Source organism: Sceloporus undulatus, chromosome 6 (genome assembly GCF_019175285.1).
Source record: "Sceloporus undulatus isolate JIND9_A2432 ecotype Alabama chromosome 6, SceUnd_v1.1, whole genome shotgun sequence".
Lineage (NCBI taxonomy): Eukaryota > Metazoa > Chordata > Lepidosauria > Squamata > Phrynosomatidae > Sceloporus > Sceloporus undulatus.
The window spans coordinates 142850006-142864296 of NC_056527.1; the positions used below are offsets into that span (position 1 = coordinate 142850006).

General features: G+C 42.5%; 2 protein-coding genes across 2 annotated transcripts in view; one reads left to right on the forward strand and one right to left on the reverse strand.

Moving 5' to 3' along the window:
* Positions 1-14291, reverse strand: part of FLI1 (Fli-1 proto-oncogene, ETS transcription factor) — a 782157-nt gene that overhangs the window by 268501 nt on the left and 499365 nt on the right. The gene's annotated exons all lie outside the window — the stretch shown is intronic.
* ETS1 (ETS proto-oncogene 1, transcription factor) overlaps positions 1-14291 on the forward strand; it is a 146905-nt gene that overhangs the window by 22215 nt on the left and 110399 nt on the right. The window contains exon 3 of the mRNA XM_042475292.1: positions 5803-5947. Coding sequence (XP_042331226.1) covers positions 5803-5947 — 145 coding nt within the window. The remainder of the gene's footprint in view (positions 1-5802; positions 5948-14291) is intronic.

Sequence of the window (14291 nt, forward strand, 5' to 3'; positions counted from 1 at the left end):
AGCCCCGACGGAAGTGGGAAAAGGTCACGATCCGATTCTGCCCTCACTGCACATGTGCAGGGATGCTAATTAAAATTCTAGACTATGATGGGTACATACTCATATGATAATTTCTTTTGCATTTGCACTGCTTTGGCTTTGGGATGGGTGCTGTGTTTTTCTGTGGTTTGATAACCATCCATGTACTTGTGTTCATTTCTGAACTGGCCCCACTTTCTTTTCTTTCGAAATTGAGAGACATTTCTCCCATGTGATAACCTCCGTAGAGAAGTTGGAAGTTTTCCCAAAGTAGTGCCAGCTCTACCACTGGGAAGAATGAGGCCACCAGCTCAAGTAGCAGGTACTGAGAGGCTGTCCCTTGTGACAACCTCTTCTCTGGTCTTCTTCTCTCAGGCGTGGTGGAGATTGTTACTCTATTTCCAGTATACATTTGACAGTCCAGTCCAGTATGTGAAGTGGGGTGTGGGCACTGACTTGGCAACCAAATGTCTTGTTTTGTCCTGATCAGAAGCCAGTCTTTATTCTCTACAGCCAACCAAGCAAGTGACAAACGAACTGGTCAGAAATATTTCTAATTCTTCCAGTAATGATGATAGTGCATTGGCAGTGTGAAAACAGGCAACAGCTCCTGTAATTTTAATGGTTTTGTAAAAGAGTTCCTGTAATTTGAAATCAAACGTTGATCCGAATGGGGACTGCAGCCATGAAATCAGAAGATGATTAGGAATGGGCAGCTAGGAAAGAACTAGAAAAATATTTTAAGATGTAAGGATATACAACTGGGCACTGAAGTGAGAATCTTACAAGCTATTGTATTGCCCATTACCTTGTGAGAACTAGACAGTGAAGAAAGTGGATAAGAAGAAAATCAATTCGTTTGAGATGTGGTTCTGGAGAAGAGTGCTGAGGATACAGTGGAAGCCAAAATGACAAACAAATGGGTCCTTGAACAGATCAGGCCTGAAATCTTCCTGGAAGCCTAGATGATCAAACTGAGACTATTGTACTTTCGCCACATCGTGGGAAAGCATGTTGTATTAGAAAAGAAAATGATGCTAGAGAAGGTGGAGGGAAGTAGAAACAGAGGAAGACCCTATGCTTGATGAATGGACAATTTAGAGAGGACAGGTATGAATTTACAGAACCTGAGCAGAGCAATGGAGGACAGGGGCACTTGGAGATGTTTCATCCATGGGGTTGCCATGAGTTTCAGTTAGCTTGAGGGTAGTTAACAATAAACAACAAAAGTGGGAATTCCAGCACGTCATGCAACCAGATAACAAACAACCCCAGCTGAAAATCCCTCTTCTACGCAACCAATAAAAGTATGTGAGCCCTTTTAAATTATCATTCTAGCAATGCTTTCTGCAGAACAAGGATTTCCTTTAAGCGCTCAGAGCTGTTCCAGTGTTTATCTCATGTGGTGGCAACTTCAAGAGGCTTATCTCCTGTCTATATTCATCAGTCTTATTATTTTCAAAAACAGAGGTCCTGGTATCATGTGTTCTATATATGCTCAAAATGCGTTGGGGTTTTGTTTTGTTTTGCTTGTTGCTTCCTATTGTTGCTGCGCATCTGAGTGAGCCTTTCTATATTCTCTTAAGTGTGAAAGACCACATACGTTTGAAGGTGCTGCTATTGTCGTGGAAGGATCTGGGTGTGGCAGCAGGGATGGCAGGAGGGCATCCTCCATTTTGAAAGCAAGCAAAAACATTTCTGTGGCCGCGGGTGTGACAGGGTTAATTTTAGTTTACTTTTAACTACCGTGCTTCCTATCGTATAATGTAAAAGTACTTTCTGGGATATTCTGCGACAGAAATGCCCAAGCAGTGGCTAGGCAATGGTGCAGTCAGTTTCTTCTCATTTCTGGATTTTATGGCTTTACTCTCCAATTCAGATTGTAAAGTGTATAGCAGGAGTACACATTGAAACCCCCAAGATCCATTTAGACTCGATACCCTTATCCTGGAAATAGTTTTTCAGCCTCAAAATGGAGATATTTGCACTCCAGAGGTTTTGGGGCTGACTTTTGGTCACAGCTGGTTTTGGAAACAATACAGGGAAATAGGTCAGGTATAGCTCCTAGATGCTCCACAGCTGCCCACCTCTAGAATCATAGACCACAAGGGCCATCCAGTCCAACCCCATTCTGCCATGCAGGTAATCACAATCAAGGCACCCCCCAACAGATGGCCATCCAGCCTCTGATTAAAGACCTCCAAAGAAGGAGATTCCACCAAAATCTCCAAGGAAGGAGTGTGTTCCACTGTCAAACAGCCCTTAATGTCAGGAAGTCCCTCCTAATGTTGAGCTGGAATCTCTTTTCTTGCAGCTTGCATCCATTGTTCCGGGTCTTGTTCTCTGGAGCACATGTCCTGGTGCAGCACATGGTGCCTCTGATAGAAACCAAGGAGTCCCAGAAATCTCACCATTGCCCAGAAAGCACGACACTAGCTCACAAAGTGTATCTATCAAAGGGGAAAATGAAATGCCATGGTTTATCCTGCTACTGCAAAGACAATGCAAACATGTAGTTTAAGGAGCACGTTAAGAACCAGTGTGATGTAGTGGTCTGAGTATTGGAATTAGATTCTGGAGGCCAGGGTTTGAATCCCAGCTCAACCATGGAAACCCACTGGGTGATCTTGGGCGGGTCATACTCTCTCAGCCTCAAAAGATGGCAATAGCAACCCCCTCTGAAGAAACTTGCCAAGAAAACCCCATGTTAGGTTTGCCTTAGGGTCACCATAAGTCAGAAATGACTTGTAGGCACACACAAAAACAAAACAAAAATCTATACAAATGGCACATGTCACAGGGTGATGTGCTGCTATGACAAAGGTAAGTCAATCAAGCTCTCTGCCAAGATGATTTTCCATTCTTATCTAGTCAACTACCTTTCCAGCGATTCATTGTTCCAAGGTGTTTTTCTGTTCTAGTGCAGAGTAAAACCTAGCAGTCTGCCAGCCAGCATACCTTCTTCTAGGATGTTCCATTCCTGTTCAAAGCACCAGCCAACTTTCCTGCTATGCCCTTTTCCAGGATATTCAATTCCATTTCCATTTACATTCTTTATACCCCCGATTGTCTCTCTTCCCGAAAAGACTTACAGGATATGAGTTACATAACTTTAAAGCAGACATTGAAGACCCTGAAATAGTTCAAGATTTTCCATACCTCGGCTCAGTCATTAATCAGAATGGGAACGGCAAGAAATCAGAAGATGACTGACTTATGGTGACTCTAAGGGACTTTGAAGAGCATCTATGAAGGAAATAGACAAGATCATGAACTGTACAGATATATAATTGAATATTAAAGTTAGGATGGTATGAGCCATCACATTTCCCATTTCTGTGTATTGAGATTACTACACATAGCTTTTAAACTTCAGTCAGCCACAGAAAAACGTCTAATGCAGTGATGGCGAACCTATGGCATGCATGCCAGAGGTGGCACTCAGAGCCCTCTCTGTGGGCGCATGTGCCATCACCCCAGCACAGAGTTTGTCAGAGTTTGTTACTAGAAAGCCAGAGGGACATGCCACTTTGCAATAAATAAGTGGGTTTGGGGTTGCAGTTGGGGCACTTGGCCTCTAAAAGGTTCATCAACACTGGTCTAATGACTCTCATTCATAGGGTTGCCATGTCAAAGTTGACTTAAAGGTAGCTAACAGCAACAACAGTGCCTGGTACCAAGTCTCTAGTTTTTGTGGGCCTTCTCCAGGAGGGAGACAGCTGCAAATTCTCCAGTTTTGTTGGGCTCAGTTCTGGGCAAGAGTTAAAGGCTAGGTGCAAATCTCCAGCTCAGCTAGTGAAAGAGCAGTTTGATACAATTTGCAAGGTGGAATTGATTTGTTGCAACTTGCAGTTTGGAGAGCAGGAATTTATGTTTTTACTTACTTAGTTAGCATTACCTTTCCTTCCCAATCATTGTGGCACCAGGGCTTACTCTTTGCTTAGCTCTGCTAGATTAAACATTCCTTATCCCAACTTCCTAAGTAAGAGAGAAAAAAACATCTTGTCATTTCACCTTGCTCTAGGAACAGCTCTCTTAGTTTATTTCCACTTTAAGTTCCAAACAGCTATTCTACAGTCTGATTGACTCATGTGCCTATTTACATTACTGAATCACATCATAAGTGTCTCATTATTTCTTGATGTGGACGGAGATACCTTGTCCCTGAGATACAAACTTTATACTGCCTGGGGTTTATTTATATTACATCGGGGAATATTTTGAAAGAGCAGAGTCCCCAGAGGACTATACTGTGCGGTTATACTCATTGTGCACCTCAGCTCTCGGTCACAGGGAGATTGTTCTAAGTGTGGGAATAGGAAATGATGTGTCAAAATGCTTCCAGTCCATCTGTAGAGGCTTGACCCTACCAGTTTCACACACAACTGGACCCAAACCATTATGGAAGTAAAAAAAGGCTATTGTCCACTGTGCTGATCTTTCATTCTGGGCATTATTGTCCTTGAATATTGTGGCACTGAGGAGCACAATCATGTTTTGGGTGCACCTTGCAAAATGTTGAAATTGGTTTTCAACCTTCATAAGCATATTGGCATTTTCAAAACAGTAAGTTTTTAGCTCTTAAGGCAGAGGTAGGGAACCTGTGGCCCATCAAATGTTTTGGGCTGCAGTTCCCATATCTCACCATTAGCTATGCTGGGTAGGGTTGATGGGAGTTCCAGTCCCACAATATCTGGCGGGCCACACATATTCCACTCCTGATTTAAAGTTAGGGCACAAACAAACAGGCCAAAATAAAGCTGCTTCGGGTCTCTTTGGAGGTATGCTGTTTAAGTGCTGTATCTGTCCTAAGAGGCCAGAAGCTGCGCCAAAGCCATGCTCCAGTCCTAAGGACTGGAGTGCAGCTTTTGCACAGCTTCTGGCCTCTTCAGATGTGTGTATCATTTAAACAGCATACCTCCAAAGAGACCTGAAGCAGCTTTATTTTGGCCTGTCTAATTGGGCCCTTAGACAATTACACACACACACACACACACACACACACACACACACACACACACATACACACAGAGTATGCGCAAGAGTATTTATGGTATTCAGTCCAAAGTGGGAAAAACCTGTTTTGACACCTAAGCATGCACAAATTATTCAGTTTTGCTTTTAAATTGCAAATGCTTTCTATCCTATTCATGACAAAATGCAAAATATAGTTAGCACTGATCAAAATCAGATATGAAGAAAATTATTGTCCTGTTCTGCCTAATTCAGTAGCAATGTTAACAACATGGACTGAACAGTGTTGCATCTGCCTGTGGTGTTACAAAGAGCTTGTCAGGGGAATGGGGGAAGCAATGACCATCCTAATTCAGCACCGCAAACATAGCTGAATACTCTGGGATTCAAAGCCAGACGTTTAAGAGTGAAGTGCACAAAGTCCTAGGTCTGCATGGACCAACCTGTCAGTGATAGTTTTTCTCAACTTTCCTTTTAAAAAATAAATAAATAAGCATTGCATTTTTTTCCATCCAGCTTTTAAAGACCTTTGAATTTTCACAAATGCATACTTTAAAGAAATGAATTGAACTATACTTTCGCCCACCCATACTGATGTATCAGTCAGCAAGAGACCCACACAGATGGATGTTTGAGAAGGATTGTCTTGTGCTCTTCAGTGGTTCAGTGCGTCCAGGACTGACCCAAACAAAATGCATACTTTGCATGGATTTGTCAGAGAGGCAGTTATTCGGTCATGATGTCAGCTCAGGAGCCACTGCCTTCAAACTAGATCTCTTTCTTATGATCTGGTGTTTCTCATTTACACAGAGACAAGGAGATGTCACTCCCTATGAAGATCCTTGGATGACCTGTGGATTCCAGTCCACCTGCTACCAGCAGAGGGCAATCTACCCACTCTGGGATGAGATGGCCATTCAAGAAGTGCCCACAGGGCTAGAGTATCACAGCACAGGTAGGACATCTTCCTTCATTGCTTTCTTTATACGTGGGGAAACAATTTTCCATTCCTTTTCACAGATCTCTGGAAAACTCTACTTTTGCTAGTAGGTGGAAGGGGGAAAAGACTCACTTGTCAGTCAAGAAGCACCACAACAATTCATGCATCTGCCAGGAATTTGCTTTGTGGATCTAAATAAGCTGTTCTCTTAGCCTTGGTCTCCTGTCCAACTATCTGTGATACAGGGATAACTATCCTGATCTCTCCTAAAAGGTTTGTTACAAATGTTGTGGGATGATGTGTGTTGCAGTACAACAGTATCTGGAAGATGACACATTTCCCCTCCATGGATCTAACTGATTTAATTTGAGGAGGCAAATGGAGAATTGTTCTATGGCTGGATGCATATTGGCTTTTTATGGAGACTAAGGCCCGGTACACACCTCCCAAAAAGGGAGGCCTGCTGGTGCCTTTTTTCCCCCGCAGGGAAGCTGCAACCGCCAAACCATGCGGCTTCCCTGCAGAGAAAAAAGAACCCACAAAAAGTAGGTTCTTTTTGTCCTGTGCCAGTTATGCCTGAGTGGCCAATAGTCACAATGGTGGCACCCGTATACACGGGGCACCACCATTCTTACTGTGCTGCACCATACAGTGGGCCCTTGCCTTACGCAGGGGATCCATTCCGGACCCTCCCACACACGTAAGGTGAATTCCGCCTATGCTCAAGCCCCATTCATTTGAATGGGGCTCGTGCGCAGCAGCATGGCGGTGCACGAGTGTGTGGGGTGCCACAGGCATGCACCCCATTCATTTGAATGGGACGTGCCACCCCTTGTGCCTCGCGTGCTCCCCACGGGCACACTGTACTAGGGCTAGGGACTGTGCGGTTGCTATGCGGTCCCTTAGCCCTATTATGCTGCCACACGCTGCATTTGGCTCGTCTGGACTGGGCCTAAGGGTCCAAAGAGACAGGCCAAAATAAAGCTGCTTCGAGTCACTTTGGAGGTATGCTGTTTAAATGGCACACACATCTTAAGAGGCCAGAAGCTGCACCAAAACTGTACTCCAGTCCTTAGGACTACACACAGAGGAAAATTGGTGGTTCCACCAAAGTGTATGGCCCTATCATCACTGCAAGGCTTTCAGGATCTGGCTTTGCATTTGTGAAATAATCTTCCTTTGCACCTCTGACTGGAGGAGGATCTTACCCACTTTTCTAAAGGGTTGAAGACCTTCTTCTTCAATTAACCAGATTAAGTTGCTCAATGTGCCTAAGGTGGCCAGGGGGAAAATATATATATTTTTGGAGCCCACTTCATGGACTATATGAAATATGGGACAATGTAAAAGAGCAGGGTTTCTCTAGCTATCAGATCTATAGCTATCTGGACCAGTGATTTTCCCCCAATGTGCCACAGACTACTACCCTATTTTTGCCACATTATCGTATTCACATCTCTTCCTGGAAACCTGCCACAGACCTGCAACCAACAGCTTGAAGACCAGTACCAGTCTGCGGACTATCATGTTGAGTAATTTTCTGTAGAAAATATAGATACTGCTGAGAGCGTACTTTGTAGAGCTCAAGAAAGACCAAAAGACTGCATACGGTGAATGCTGAAAAATAACCACATATCTGGGTGTGGAAATCAACGCAGATGCGGTTTCAGGGCAGAGTTTGAGGTTTACATCTTCTTCTTCAGTATTGTTGTTATCCAACAAAGATAGCTTACATTCAAAATAAAAAAAATAAGTTTAAATAAATAAAAAACAAGACTTGATACTAAAATGACTTTGCTAAGGAAGTGATAAAAGTTATAGTTTGAAAGAAACAATTTGAAATCTTAACACGTCACAACAGTGAGCTGTAAACAACAAAACATACATTTTGCTTAGCTTACCGATTGTTTTGTTAAAACGTTTTCAAGCCACCTTTCAGAACGGAAAGACAGGGCTCCCCATGAGGAAGATGTTCCATCTTGGTACCATTGCAAAAAAGATGCTTTTGGCCATCTTGAATGCACCCAACTGACTTCACAACTAGATGAAGCAAAGACTAGGGATTCTAATGTGAAACTTCCAAGCTACACAGGTTCATGTGGGAATACACGATATAAACATACGGGCCTAAATCCAGCATTAAGTTTGTGGTAGTGTCATGGTTTTGAACTTTCTTCCCAATGCAGGCCTCAGTGCTGCCCAGAATATAGGTCTGGGCACAGGTTTTTAGGGTGTTTTTTGAGGGGAGACTGGTGTGGGGAGGAAAGATTTTAAACACACAATGATTCTGTTCTTGGTCGAGAGCAAGAGTGGGCAAAGTGTGGCTAGCAGGCCATATGTGGCCCCCAGGACCACTTTTGTGGCCCTCAGTACCCACCAATCAGCTCAAAATATTTCTTGTAAAAAGAATTTACCTCCAAATGTGGAGACATAAGGGTGATTTTCATCATGTTTTGGGCCTCCCTTGGGCTATTTTATGCCCAGCAAAGACTTTTTTTTTCACCTTCAGTCACCCAGTTTTGAAAAATGTCCTCTCTTGGGCCTAAGAACATCACAAAAATGCCCCTCCATCCCTAGAGCATGTTAGGGGACCTGCAAGGGCAAAAAAGGAAGGGAGGGTTATGGTGAGGGGATGTGGTAATGGGGCGCAGTCTCCAAAGGCCTATTGCGGGGCTAATGTCCTAGCCTCCTACAGTTGCCCACCTCTGCTCTGAAATATATACCATAATGAATACGTTTTTAGACAGATATGTGGACTTGAAATACACATTTACAGGGCTTTGCATACCTTATGGGAGCTATGAGGAATGCCTGAGGGAACTGGGGATGTTTAGCCTGGAGAAGAGAAGGTTAAGAGGTGATATGATAGCCCTGTTTAAATATTGGAAGGGATGTCATATTGAGGAGGGAGCAAGCTGTTTTCTGCTGCTCCAAAGACTAGGACCCAGAGTGATGGATGCAAGCTCCAGGAAAAGAGATTCCAGCTCAACATTAGGAGGAACTCCCTGACAGTAAGGACTGTTCAACAGTGGAGCACACCCCTTCCTCTGAGATTTTGGTGGAGTCTCCTTTCTTAGAGGTCTTTAAGCAGAGGCTGGGTGGCCATCTGTTGGGGGTGCTTTGACTGAGAGTTCCTGCATGGCAGAATGGAGATGTCCCTTGTGGTCTCTTCCAACTCTATGACTCTATGATTCTATGAGCATGGTGTACTGGTCTGAGCATTTGATTATGACTCTGGAGAGTAGGGTTTGAATCCCCCTTTGGCCATGGATACCCACTGAATGATCTTGGGCAAGTCACACTCTCTCTCTCCCTCAAATGAAGACAAATGCAAACCCCCTCTGAACACATCTTGTTGAGAAAAAAACATGATTTGGTTCATTTTAGGGTTACCATGATTTGAAAATGACTTTGAGGCACACAACAACATACCTTATCCCAAGAATTTTCACTACACTTTTGAAAAATGGTTTGTTTGCATGCACATGCATTGGTTTGGGGTCTGAAGCTAAAATTAAATAACTGAAAGCTATTTAGCACTTTCAGCCAAGGTAAAATCTGAACTGAGGTTCATTCAGATAATCAGTGCATTTATTGATTATAATACATTATTGTACTGCTGAAAGTATTGAAATTAATTCTCTTGACAATGGAATTGGTTCCCTTAAGTGACCTCCAAGTGTCCCCCCCCCCCACTTGATCCTTTTTTACTATGTTTTGTTTTAATTTGGCGTTTTTCACCATTCTTTGACTTCTATTTTAAACTAAGTGGAGGAAGCCACACATTTGTATATGCCTCTAGGTACAAAGTTTCACTTCTACATACATGTGGGAAATTCATCTAATTGTGCTTTTATGACACCCGTATTTGGATTTGGCTCTCAACATAAGCGTTGCTTCCCAAAGCCAGCTTTAAAGTTTGATGGCATGAAAAAATTTTTAGAATGATCATCTCCTATCCCAAAAAACAAAACATATTTTGCAAAGTTTGTCAACTGTTTGCCTCTCCAGAAGAATGTTGGCCTTTGATGCCAAAAGTGAGATTATTTGCATGTCAGATAAGATTACATGGTTCAGTAGTAGGAGGAAAGTATGGTTCAGAGACCTTTGCTGGGCCATAAAACCCAGGCTTGGGGACTTTCTGAAAGTAAGCTTCTTTAGATGCAAGAATTTTCATTGGAATGTTATCACTCTCTTGGAGCTGCAAAGATATCTGTGAAGTGGTTTGACTTTTTGTTGTTGCTGTTGCTTGCTAGAAAGTCTTTATTTCAAACAGCATTGTTGAGCAGTGATCTGCGATCTATGGGTACCAGTGGTAGAGAAAGAGGTTCATTTTGGAAGATTTTGGAATTCTTGCTTCCATACACGATTGAGGCATAGAAGTTCATCACATTGCTTTGATCAGATCAAGAACAGTTAAATGAAGAACAGCTGGAACAGCTGGAATGTGAGAGACAACTATGGGATTGCCCAAGATTGGCCTAGATTCTAACCCTTACATCAGTGGTTCCCAACCTGTGGGTCGGGACCCCTTTGGGGGTCGAATGACCCTTTCATGGGGGTTGCCTAAGACCATTGGAAAACACCTATTTAATTACAGTTACGAAGTAGCAATGAAAATAATTTCATGGGTTTGGGTCACCACAATATGAGGAACTGTATTAAGGGATTGTGGCATTAGGAAGGTTGGGAACCACTGCCTTACATGATAGTAAACTGCAACCCGAATAAATGTTGCAAATCAAGTACAGCAGCACAATATTTAACTGGCATGTTATATTCCACTTTGCATAGGCCTGCGGAGGAGAGCAAAATTTCTAACCCATTCTTTGTAGAGAGAAGTCCAGTTTGTTCTTCCTCTGGTTTCCAATAATGTAGTGAATCACTGCTCATTATAACTTGCATCACGAGGACTAGAAACTTTCAAGAAACAATTCACTTAAGACCAACGTTTCATCAAGTTGCCACATGAGCTTGCCTTCTTTCCAGCTTCTCAGTCAAAATGTATACATCTAACAAACTGAACATTGGTTCATTTGCCCTTTAGGAGAGCTGGCCAGTTTTTAGAAAATTGTATACATGCCTACATTCACACCAGAGGGGAATGCATATATTATAGCTTAGTGATGGTGAACCTTTTAGAGGCCAAGTGCCCAAACTGCAACCCAAAACCCACTTATTTATTGTGAAGTGCCATGTCCCTCTGGCTCTCTAGTAACAAACTCTGCCAAACTCTGTGCTGGGACACAGCAGATGTGCCCACAGAGAGGGTGCCGAGTGCCACCTCTGGCACGCGTGCCATAGGTTCGCCATCACTGTTATAGCTCAACAAAAAAGCAAGGGTACTTTCTGAGCATCCTCGCTGCTTTAAATGTCCTATGTGTTCCCCATTCCTTTGATCCTCAGGCAATGGTATCAATGGCCCTTTGGAACAGAACCCCAGAGCCCCTATTCAGCAGAACAAGTAGGAGGCCCACGAAACACAGCTTGGCTGTCTTGCCATATACACATTAAAAGAAAACTCTCCCCCACCATCCTGGTTAGACCACTCAGTGCAAATTATGACATTACTGAAGTGATCCACTCTTCCCAGTATCAGATACTACATTTTTGTGCCTGCCTGGCTTCTTGAATACACACCGGCACATAAATGAGGCCAGAGCTGAAAACAACAGGGCTGAAAGTACTGTATCGCTCTTTCTGTATGGGTTAGCACTATGGAGAATCTTTGCATTTACAATCAACCTCTGTGAAAAATAAATCTGTTTCCTCCTCTTGCTTTATATTCTGGTGCAATGAGTACAATATTACTTAACGTGACCTTAGGCCTGGTACATACCTTTGAAAAAGGCTGGACTGGATGTGACCTATTTCCCTCCGGAGGGACACCGCAGCAGCCAAACTGTGCGATGTCCCTCTGGAGTAAAAAGAATCCAGAAAAACTGGGGTTTTTTTACGGTGCATGGCGCATGTCACGGCGCATTGGCACACCAGTGATGTAAGTGATGTGCAGTGACATGTATATGCTGCACATCCCTTACATCAAAATGACAACACCCATGTGGATGGGATGCCGCCATGATGCCACCACTGTGCCATGCTAGGGTTAGGAACCATGCAGTTGGTGCGCGGTTCCTAACCCTAGTATCACTGGTGGCACACCGCTTCAGGACTGTCTATCCCAGGCCCTTTAGACAGCTTTTTCATTAACTGTTGCCAAGTCAACTTAGACTTATGGTGACCCTATGAAAGAGAGACCTCCAAGTCATCCTGTCATCAACAGCCCTGCTCAGGTCTTGTAAAATCAGGGCTGTCTTTCAACCTGTAATGGGCTTTTCCTCTTTTACTATTGTCTTCTACCTTGTCAAGCATAATTGTGTTTTTTAGTAAGCTATGTCTTCTCAAGTCTCACTTGAGCCATCTTGGTTTCCAAGGAGAGTTCAGACTTGATTTGCTCTAGGACTCATTTATTTGTCATTTTGGCAGTCCAGGGTACCCTCACACATCTCCTTCAGGATCATACTTCAAATGCATTAATTCTCTTCCTATTAGCTTTTTTACTGATCAGCTTTCATAACCCTACATAGAAAATGGAATTATTATGGCATGGACAATTATGACTTGGTGGTCAAATGATGTATCTTTGCAGTTGAAGCTCTTGCCTAGTTTTTCCACAAGTGCCCTTCCAAGTCCTAGGCAACATCTGTACTGCAGAAATAATGAAGTTTGACACTGCATTAACTGCCATGGCTCAATGCACTGGAATTCTGGAATTTGTAGTATTGTGAGATATTTAGCCTTCTTTGTCAGAGAGGTCTGGTGCCACAACAAACTACAATTTCCAGGATTCAATAGCATCAAGCCATGACAATTAAACTGCACTGTCAAACTGTATTATTTCTTCAGTGCAGATGCAGCCCTAGCCTTCTAATTTCTTGACTGCAGCCCCTATTTTGATGAACAACTGAGCCAAGGTATAGGAAATCTTCGGTTTTCTCAGTGTCTTCATTGTCTACTTTTGCATTCTGTATACTATGTGTGTTCATTAGTATATCATCTTGTATTTCTTTTTCTTTCTTTTTTAATTAATTTTTAATAGAATTTTACACATTCATCACAACATAATACAAACAAAATCAATGCTGCAATATATAAAGCCAGACACATAATTAAAATCAATTTTGACATTCATATCAACTCTTTCATCCCCCTTATTTACTAATTCAGATGCTCTCCTCAATATCTGCAATTTGAAATATATCTTCCATCCACATTCAGTTACTTCCTTTCCTTCAGCTATTGAAATCATCCTGTATTTCAATAGGCCTTGCTTGTTTTTTTCCTGTGTTTGTTGATGTTTCCTTTGGTCAGATTCAGTCTCAACTATTTCATGTGGTGGATCGTGCATATATTGGGTCATTTAACTTGATGAAACCCAATGGAAATTATTACGATATAGCATATTTTAATGCCCTGACATGAACTGGATAGCTAATGTGTTCTGAATAGCTAATGGGATCCAACTGATAATGCCCTGGACTTCAACGGGAGAGACTGAAGTTAATTTCTCATCCTGATAATCTTGGGTAGCCTTGAGCAAATGGCTTGTTTCTCACTTTCGCTGTCGCCCTTTGAAGATATATTAGTAACCTACCTCATTGGGAAGGTGTAGATATAGCTGTCTCTTTGTATCTGAGACACTCTGAATTTGCTTTGGGTTAAGATATTTCACATGATTTGTTGGCTTTACGTTTTAAGCTGAAAAGACAGGGAAAATGTGCATGATTGGCTTTTGCAGAGTTCAGAAAATTTAGAGCTACAGTTGGCCCTCCTTATTCACAAATATTTTTATCCACGGATTCAAGCATCCACAGCTTGAAAATGTTTTTTAAAAGTATAAATTTCAAGTATCAAACCTTGATTTTCCCATTTCATATAAGGGACACCATTTTGCTATGCCATTGTATTTAATGGGACTTGAGTATACATAGAATTTGTTATTCACGGGGGTTCCTAGAACCAAACCCCAGCGGATAACAAGGGTCTATTTTATTAGATGGGGAATGCTGGAAAGTGATTCTGAAAGTTACAAAAAAGTAACTTTCCCAACCTCTGGGTGTCTCTAGTAGTTGTTGTGGGTTTCCCTGGTTTCAACAACTGTGTGCTCTCCATTTCCTGGGTTTGATGGACCATGCTGATGGGAACAAAACTGGTATTTGTTCCAGTTGGATCGGAAGCAAATACACATTAAAAACCAGTCAGGACATGAGTTACAGAGCAACAGTTGAAGAAAAGAACAAGAGTTGAGCCAACTGGTTAGTTTTCAGAAAGAAAATATGGTCCTCGGACCTCATGGAAA